The sequence below is a fragment of the Lygodium microphyllum genome, chromosome 9, assembly GCF_053477565.2.
Source record: "Lygodium microphyllum isolate KBCC chromosome 9, Lygodium_microphyllum_v1.1.10, whole genome shotgun sequence".
NCBI lineage: Eukaryota > Viridiplantae > Streptophyta > Polypodiopsida > Schizaeales > Lygodiaceae > Lygodium > Lygodium microphyllum.
Genome location: NC_141143.1, coordinates 157,926,259 through 157,935,678, shown reverse-complemented (window position 1 = coordinate 157,935,678; position 9,420 = coordinate 157,926,259). Strand labels below are relative to the sequence as shown.

The following is a 9,420-nucleotide window of genomic DNA, read 5'->3' as shown; positions in this document are numbered from 1 at the left end:
TAAAAGAATTTGAAGAAGGTATTGAAAAATTTTGGAGGGAGAGGAGGGGAACAATAGGAGAACAAAATGAAGAGAGAATACATAAAATTGAAGAGATAATAAAAGATGTTGAAAGCACCAAACTAAAATCAATGTGAAGTATTGACCTAACACTTGTGCAAAGCACCAAGAGAATACAAAGAAATTCTCAGCTCACAAAAAGGCTTTGGGGTCTCTCACAATTGGTTTCTTTGTGACTAAAGCACCTATGAACTATCTTTCCATTTGAAACATGCCTTCGAATCTCTGTGCGAAGCATTAAAGAATACCAATGCTTTGAGAATATCGATGCAAAGCACTGGGAGAATAGAGAATTTAGGTGCAGAGCACCTAGTAACACTTAGTATAAGAAAATCACTTTATGCAAAGGCACAAGAATGGTACAAGATACATTGTAAATAACAAAATCTCTTACATGCAATCCATTAGTCAAAATAATGAACTTGAAACATACTTTCTTGCATATGATAACAACAAGTTTAATGTAATACTTTCCCTACATGATATCATAACGCTAACAACTAATTTTTTGCAATCAAAGTATCCAGTTCAAAAAGAGCCTGAAAAACTCATGATAAAACAAATCAATATATATATAAATTATCGTGTGTACATCATTGATGCTAGCACTGCATGTTGAGTAACATATGGTTGAATGAAACGCATACATTGTTGGTTTAGAACATCAATTACATGTTAATTACAATACACATTTTTAATGGATGTGATGAATGAACCAGGGGAAAATGCACAATTGTATACCCAAACATGACTATAACAAATAGCTCTCTCTTTTTTTTAAAATGACTTAAAGCTACAATATAATGTGCATCTACTTCAATAAAACACATATATAATCGGTTTACATCAATGAGCACATGCACATGTTTGTAATGGATATGACCAAAACAAACAAATTGCAACATGCGTTTTTAATGGATATGAGCAAAACACATGATTTACAATAGTTGTAAAATGGATATTAACTAGAATAATTAAATGATCATGTGTATATTCTAGATGCTTGCACCATATAATGATTTCAAAATGGACTACCATGTAGCTATAATGCACTGACAAAACACACAACCTACCATGTGCATATTACTAACACTAGCAACAAAAGTTCTTAAATCAATCCTAAACCTTACCGACTAAAGATGTCACATATAACTAACTCAACATATACTTAACACAAGAAAGGCAACACCATACATTTGACATGGCATATAACTAATTTAAAAGACACCAAGACAAATTAATCTTAATATAACTAAGCTAAAATATTCTCACATATAGGCGATTGTAGCTCAACAAATGGCTTCTATCATGTTTTGTTACTTCCTTGCCTTCTTTCTCCCCCAAGTTTTGGATTTTGGGATATTAGGATTGTCCCTCATCCTGTTCTTTCTTGCATGCACACACACGCACGCACGCACGCACGCACGCTCTCTCTCTCTCTCTCTCTCTCTCTCTCTCTCTCTCTCTCTCTCTCTCTCTCTCTCTCTCTCTCTCTCTCCTTCTTCTTTTGTGTTACATTTTTTGAATCTATGTATGTGTGCGTGTGCATGCACGTGTGTGTGTCTATCTCATTTTTTCCTTTTCTTTTTTTGTCTCAGATTTATTTACCTCTCTCTCTCTCTCATGTTAATTATTAGCTAACTAATTGATTAAATAACTAATTAACCCTCCATTATTGATAAAATAATTAACTAACTAAGTAATGTCTAGTTTCTAAATGAGAGAAATAGAGAACCACAAAAAAATGTAAATATAAATAATAAGTAAATCAATCAATAAATATAATTACTTGAATTATAATAAAGAGCTACTTAAAATGAGAGAGAGAGAGAACAAAGCAAGCAATATAAAAATAAATAGTTCATATGTTTCAAGAGAGCAAAATTGAAGTATATATGTGTATATCTAGCTTTAAAATAAAAAGAATATGTGTGTATGAGAACCCAAAAATACAATAAATAAGCAAATAGGAAAATAGCCAAAAATTTATCAAAAACGTTGGGAGAGAGAGTACAAATAAATTGTTAAAAGATAAATACATAGTTATTACTATATCTTAAGAGAGAAGCAACACTTAATGGGTGGCTAAGGTTATAGGCTCTCTCGGGTGGGGAGGAGTTTAGAGTTAGGTTCTTTGGGTTAATTTGTGCGTGTGTCGTGTGCAACACATGGGTGCACACATAACAACCTATGTTGCAATGTGGTACAAAGACTAATACATTTCTGAGCTAAATAAATGTAAATAGCATTCCACGTGCTCAGCTAAATAAATGTAACTAGTGTTCCGCGCGCACAGAAGCGTGGAGCTGCTGCAAAGTGGTGAGCGAAATTGCCATGCTACTGCATGGCAACTTCACTCAATAATCAATTTTACCTCTCTCTCCCCTCTTTTCCCTCTCGGTTTTCAAGCTATTCCATTTCTCCCTCTCCTGGTGCCCCACTTCCTCCCCCCCGAATTCCCTATGTCTAGATATTTTTCCCCTTTGTCTCTCTTCACCCCCCTTCCAATTCTCTCTATAAATCTTATTTTTCTCCCTCTGCCTTTTGTTTTACTCTATTCTCTCTCATCTCCTTCTCTCTCTCTCTCTCTCTCTCTCTCTCTCTCTCTCTCTCTCTCTCTCTCTCTCTCTCTCTCTCTCTCTCTCTCTCTCTCTCTCTCTCTCTCTCTCTCTCTCTCTCTCTCTCTCTCTCTCTCTCTCTCTCTCTCTCTCTCTCTCTCTCTCTCTCATCAAACTTAAAACTAAAAGTAGCTTATAAAATTTGTAACATAGAATGCCAGAAATACAAACAATATCTTCCATGCATCTAGCTTATAAACGTTCACCCTTACACAAAGGCAAGAAATCACCTGCTAACTTTGCATGATACTTAGAAATAGCAATGTTATACTAAAAAATGGATCACAATTGAAACAAAGACCAAGCATCGCAAAAGCACTTTCTCTAAGCGTGAATCACTTTCATCTCCAAGCAGGGCATTCATAGGTGAAGTAGAGCTTGATGCCATTATCATTGGCCTCTTTTTATCAATCATGCCACAAAGGGAAGGTATAAGATATCCTACTTCCTAATAGCAAGCTACGAAGGCCAAGTTTGAGACATCCTATCTTCTATCTCACACACAATACCATATAAGCCTTTAGCTTGTTCATGCAACTCCACTGAGTACATGGCAAGTGCATGATCCACACATGCACATAGACCTATTTGCTTTTCCATCAACTTGTTCATCTTTATCTCAAGGTTTTTGAAGTCTGAAGAACTTGGAGTACTCCTCGTGTTTCTTTGAATCCTTGTGATTCTTGCACACTTAGCAACATGTATTCCTTGTCTTCTTGCAACCTCTTTCATATTTTGTACATTCAGTCTATTAGAGCCTATGTTTGGCTACAATTAAACATACAAATGGTTAAGCTCAAAAATATACATAGCACCTTCATGCAAGCGCAATCAAAACAACTAGCTTCCATACCCATGTGAACGGCTCCAGGCTTGTAAGTGTCGAAGAGACGATATTGTAGCCGTTTTGTTTAACTCTATCGAATCCACTACATTCAATGGACTTGAAAGCACTATGTCTAGAACATCTCTCGTGGCTCCGATTTTTTCCATAACCACACCAAACCTTCAAGAAAAAGTAAGAGTCACACAACAAACAAATCTCAAAGCTATTCAAGACATAAGTGACAGACATACTCGCAACCGCAAACCTTAAATGCATGAACATATGCATATATGGCTAGCCAAGCATTGCCCAAAGGCCTTGCCAATGGATGTACATTCATCTACACATGTACAAAGATACATTATTGAGAAAAAAGAGTGTGCCTTAGATGGAAAAGTGTCAAAGTCTCAAAATTGCAAGAAGGTTGCGAAACTATTTATTGCCACATAAGTCCCAAGGTACATTGGTTAAAAGAAGCAATGGAGCATGAACACACGAAGGAACTTCAAGGCCAAGTTATAACAATCAAGAGTGAGAAAAAGGAAAGAATGCACTATCAAAATGGCCTAAAATAGTATTATAATTCACAAGAGTTAAACAATGTGCTTCAAAATGGAGATTTCCAAATCTCCATTGCATGAGCGACATGGCGATGAGCCTACGTGGCGACTCACTTGTGTTAGCATTGCCGAAAATCTGTCAAGACAAACTTTCAAAGAAGTACGCTGCACATCAAGAGCAATGTTCTCCAATGCAACCAATATCCGAACAATCAACTCACACACTTCATCCTCTACATGACCTACATTAAGCGAGAATATCATAAGCCCATGGTTGTATAATTATGCACCTCCAAAACACCTAGAGACTCGTTCAAATTCAATTGCAAATCTTGATCCCACTTTTCAATGATGACATCACTTTTCCATACAAAAACATGCTACGAAGTCATGTTTGTGTCCCAACACCTTTAAGCTTCAACTATTTTATGTATCTAAACCAAGTAATGGGAGCACTTTAATTAAATTTCATTCACCATGTTTGATTTAAGGAAACCATTTATTGCAATATAAGCCCCAAGGTACATTGGTTAAAAGAAACAATGAAGCATCAATGCACAAAGGCACTTCAAGGCCAAGTCACAACATCAACAACCAAGAGTGAGACAAAGAAAAAAATGCACTATTAAAATGTCTTAAAAATAATATTATAACCTGTAAGAGTTAAACAATGTTCTTTAGAATGGAGTTTTTCATAAAAAACTCATTTCAAATGTCGTGTAGAGGCTACATATATCAAGCAAACTATGGTGATGAGCCTACACGACGATTCATCTACATTAACATTGCCGAAAATCTATTAACATAAACTTTCAAAGAAGCAAGATGCATACTAAGAGCCCACTTTTCAACGGTGATATCACTTTTCCACCCACAAAAAAAAAAAAAAACTATGAAGTCATTTTTGTGTCCCAATACCTTTAAGCTTCAACTATTTTATGTACCAAGTAATGGGAGTACTTTAGTTGAATTGCATCCACCATGTTTGATTTAAGGAAACCATTTGTTGCCACATAAGCCCCGAGGTACATTGGTTAAAAGAAACAATGGAGCATTAATACACGAAAGAACTTCGAGGCCAAGTCACAACATCAGCAAATCGAGAGTGACACAGAGGAAAAAATGCACTATCAGGATGGCTAAAAAACAATATTATAATCTACAAGAGTCAAACAATGTGCTTCAAAATGGAGATTTTCAACAAAAACTCCTTCCAAAAGTCGTACTGAGATTGCATATATTAAGCAAACTATGGCGATGGACCTATGCATTAATTCATCCACATTAACATTGCCGAAAATCTACCTTCAAAAAAGTAAGCTGCACATCATGAGCAATGTTTTTTGGTGTAACCAAGCTCTCATTCTTTTGGGCAATTAATTCACACACTCCATCCTCTATACGACCTACATTGTTAATAATGTCCTTCAACTTCTCATCCTAATCATCCAAAGATCTAGCATGCAACCACCAATTTTTCTGGGTGTGTTCATAAATGTCACCTATATAATCCTTGATCTCTTCTAACTCCCCTTATATCGTTAGTCCATCATCAGCAAGGTTCCCTTCATACTTCTGTTCCAATATTCTCTTGATCCTCAATAGACAAGCACCGATGTTCTCACTAAGAGAAATTGAAGCTTTTTGACACCGAGACAATGTCTTCACTTGCTTTTCAATCCCATCCAAGCGACGAATGATCCTCAAGAAACCACCAGAACTATTGTGCCCTCCAATACACTTGAGCACATGACGAATTGCCGTCTTTCTTATGGCCTCTTTCATTTTGCATATAACATTTTGTATACACACATTCTTGTTCGTTGCTGCTGTACAAGCCTCCATACTGGACAAAAAGCACGTATTAACCTTGAGAGATATATAAACCATTCTCTCTGCCTAACTAACTAACTTACTTACCAACTCACCAAGTAAGTAACGAAATCAACATAGTCAACCTAATTTCCCTCTCTCTCTCTCTCTCTCTCTCTCTCTCTCTCTCTCTCTCTCTCTCCCCTTACTTAACCAACTAACTAATTAACGTAATTAACCTACTTCTCTCTCTCATCTCCTCCTTTCTCTCTCTCCCTCTCCCTCTATCTCTCTCTCTTTCTACCCAATTAACCAACCCATAAAACTCGTGAGAGAGAGAGAGAGGGAGAGAAAAAGAAGAAGAAGAAGAGAGAGAGAGAGAAGAAGAAGACGGAGAAAGGAAGAAAGAGAAGGAGAGAGAGGGAGAGAGAGAGGGAGAGAAGAGGAAGAAGAAGGAGAAGAGAGAGATAGAAGAATAAGAAGAATGAGAGGAGAGAGAGAGAGTGTGTGTGTGTGTGTATAAGATAGAGAGAAAAGAAATGAGAGAGAGAGAACCTACTAATCGCTAACCAACTAACTAATATCATACCTACCCTCTCTCTCTCTCTCTCATAACTAACCCATAACCAACTTGCAATGAATGAATGTATCAAAAACAAAGCTAATGGATGTGTGCACCAAGCAATCAAAGACCCCACCAAAAGTACATTATGGAAGACAGTCTATAGAGGTAGTATCTACTTCCAAATACTTGGGGATTGAGATACCTGCAGACCACAGATGGCATACATGTGTGGAGCGGCAATTAGCGGTAGGGAAAAGCAAGTACTATCACTTTGAAAATGATTACAGTCGTACAGATACTAAATGCTGGAAAATACACTATATAATTTTTGATGCATATGTTCTACAGATGGTAATATATGGAGTGGAAGTGTGGGGGGGGGAGGGGGGGGGGGGTGGGGGAGAAGCATCTCCTCATCTGCATGGAACGACATTGAGAAGCTGCAAAAAGCTTTTATTCGTAGACGTTTGGGCATCAAAAGAACCACACCATATGTACTTATGCTTTTGGAAACTGGTCGTTGGCCAATTGAGGTACATGCTATAATCCAAGTACTGAGATATGCCACACGAGTAAATGGATGATAGTAGGCTCCCCAAATGGGCATGGGATGCTAGCACACACCTACAGAAAATATGGAAAAGTAAAGTGCTTTCAATAGAATGGGTGCTGGATATGTGAAAATGGTTTAAATGGTGGGGAGTGGATAGATATCTAGATATGGCATCCGAAGATATATGCATGGATACATTTCAATCAGACCTCTTACGAGCGTATCAAGTAAAACATCAAAGCAAGGGAGCAAATGGAAAACTTTCTTATTACAATATGCATATCTATCCTTCATGTTGGAAATCCTACATGCAGGCAGAGGCACACACACAACCATACAGAGCCAACCCACTCTTAGTGGTATTTAGACAGAGTATTGCACGAGTTCAAACTCAATCACACACTTTATTGATAGAGACAGGTGCATGGAGTGGGTAGGCAAGAGAGACGAGGTTATATAAGCTGTGTGGACTACATAGTGTAGAATCTGAGGAGCACATAATTATGACATGCCCAGCATATGCACACATATGGGCTGACTTTGATATCCCTTTACAGAGGGCACTTCACCAATTTCTGACCACTACTCCTATATTGAAGTTAGGGAATCTCATCACCCACATGTTACGCTCTCAAGAGAACCATGCTGCATAAATCGTTCTTTCACCATAGCTACCCTTTCCTACCATGGTGGAGGACAATCATTGTATATCTAGAAAGGTCCTATGGGTCATAATTTGGCCTTCCATAGACCATAATAAACTACTCTACTCTCCTCTCCTCCCTCCCTCCCTCCCTCCCTCCCTCCCTCCCTCCCTCTCTCTCTCTCTCTCTCTCTCTCTCTCTCTCTCTCTCTCTCTCTCTCTCTCTCTCTCTCTCTCTCTCTCTCTCTCTCTCTCTCTCTCTCTCTCTCTCTCCGCCAGAGCCTTGCCCGGTCTGTTGCCTGTCACACAGCCTTGCCTACCCCATTGCATGTGACCCTTGCCCCCCCTGCGCCTGCTCTGCTCGCAACCCCCCACAGACCCGCTGCCACAGTCCCCCCAATCCCGCAAAATCTCCACGATCCTTGAACCAGAAGGGGGCTTTTTCCCCGTGAGGCGACATGCCACTCGAGCTCCATAATGTGGAGCTCCTAATCAACCAGGCTATCAAGGAGGCGAATAAAGATTTCAAGAAGGATGTGGATAATTCCTTCAACCAAGAAACCCGCCGGCTCCATGAGAGGATCCAGCGACTGGAGGAGATGGTGAAGACACTCACGGAAGAGAAGAGGGATCTCAAAACCGACCTGGACAAGCTACAAACGGAAGTGTCACATCTACGGGAGGCAAGAGAGGATGCGGATTTCAAAGCGGACCTCCGAGAGGCTATCACGAAGGAATGCCGAGAGGACCTCCAGGTATGCATTAAAACTGAAGTTGAGGCTTCGAGAGAGGGATGGGAGGAAAAAATCAAAGCAAACATGAAGGAAGAATTAGAAGGGAATAAGGAGGGGTGGATTGACGTAGTGAAGAAGAACATTAAGAAGGAGGTCCAGGAAGAAAATAAAAAGGAGGAGGTAGTCCGGGTTCATGAGACCTTAGAGGAGGAGAGGCTCAGGAACGCGCGTAGATTGAACGTGCGTATTATCGGGCTCCCCGAAGGGGCCTCTCCGGAGGAGGACGCACGCAGGCTATGCACTCGACTAGGGTACACGAGCATGCCCTTTACTCAGGCATGGCATGCAGGACGAGATACTACCAGGGTCAGAGCTCTGATATTACATATGAGCACACTGGAGGATAGAGCTACTTTCTTTCGGAAGCGGATTTTGCTCCGAGGGATGACTGGGGCTCCCATCTTCATGGATGAGGACCTGACTCAGATGCAGATTGCACACAGACGAGCATGCATACCACAGATACTCCAAGCACGTAGAGAAGGCCGTAAGGCCTTCTATCGAGATGGCCGGATTTTTATAGATGGACGCCCCACCAAATAGGGGCCATGGCCTATGAGACGGGGCAGAGGACTGTACAGGAGACCCCGATACATGTGGCAGTTTGGAACTACAACGGCTCCCTATGGTCACGATCGGACAGACTTGAGGAGATTTTACCCGACCATGATGTTATATGCCTCACAGAGACACGTGAGAGCCCAGAGAGAGGGCTTCCACGCATTACAGGATTTGAGTGGGTATCTGCATACCGAGCTACTACTAGGCAGAGTACATCTAGGGGCTCAGGAGGGGTGGCAGTTCTATTCCGTCAGGGGATACAGAGACATATCCAGTTAGTGAGACGAGATGAGGAGGCCAGTTACATATGGATCAGAGTGCAAATATCAGATGAGAGATGGATCTATATGGCAGTATGCTACTTTTCACCACGAGGGTCCAGATATGCTACTACGCAGGGTGATATTCAGGCCAGAGATTCCCCCTCC

General features: G+C 40.1%; 1 protein-coding gene across 1 annotated transcript; it reads left to right on the top strand.

Annotated features, from left to right (window-relative positions):
* The first annotated feature begins 8,095 nt into the window (after nucleotides 1–8,095).
* Nucleotides 8,096–8,974, top strand: LOC148031786 (uncharacterized). The gene is made up of 2 exons (XM_087685604.1): nucleotides 8,096–8,239; nucleotides 8,393–8,974. Exons 1-2 carry the CDS (start codon nucleotides 8,096–8,098, stop codon nucleotides 8,972–8,974), a joined length of 726 nt encoding a protein of 241 aa, XP_087541730.1.
* The last annotated feature ends 446 nt before the right edge of the window (nucleotides 8,975–9,420 follow it).

Excerpts from the sequence above, each read along its gene's own strand:
- LOC148031786 (XM_087685604.1), top strand. The coding sequence starts at position 8,096 with ATGCCACTCGAGCTCCATAATGTGGAGCTCCTAATCAACCAGGCTATC. Across the intron at positions 8,240-8,392 it reads TCCAGCGACTGGAGGAGATG|GTATGCATTAAAACTGAAGT; the intron begins GTGAAGACACTC and ends GAGGACCTCCAG.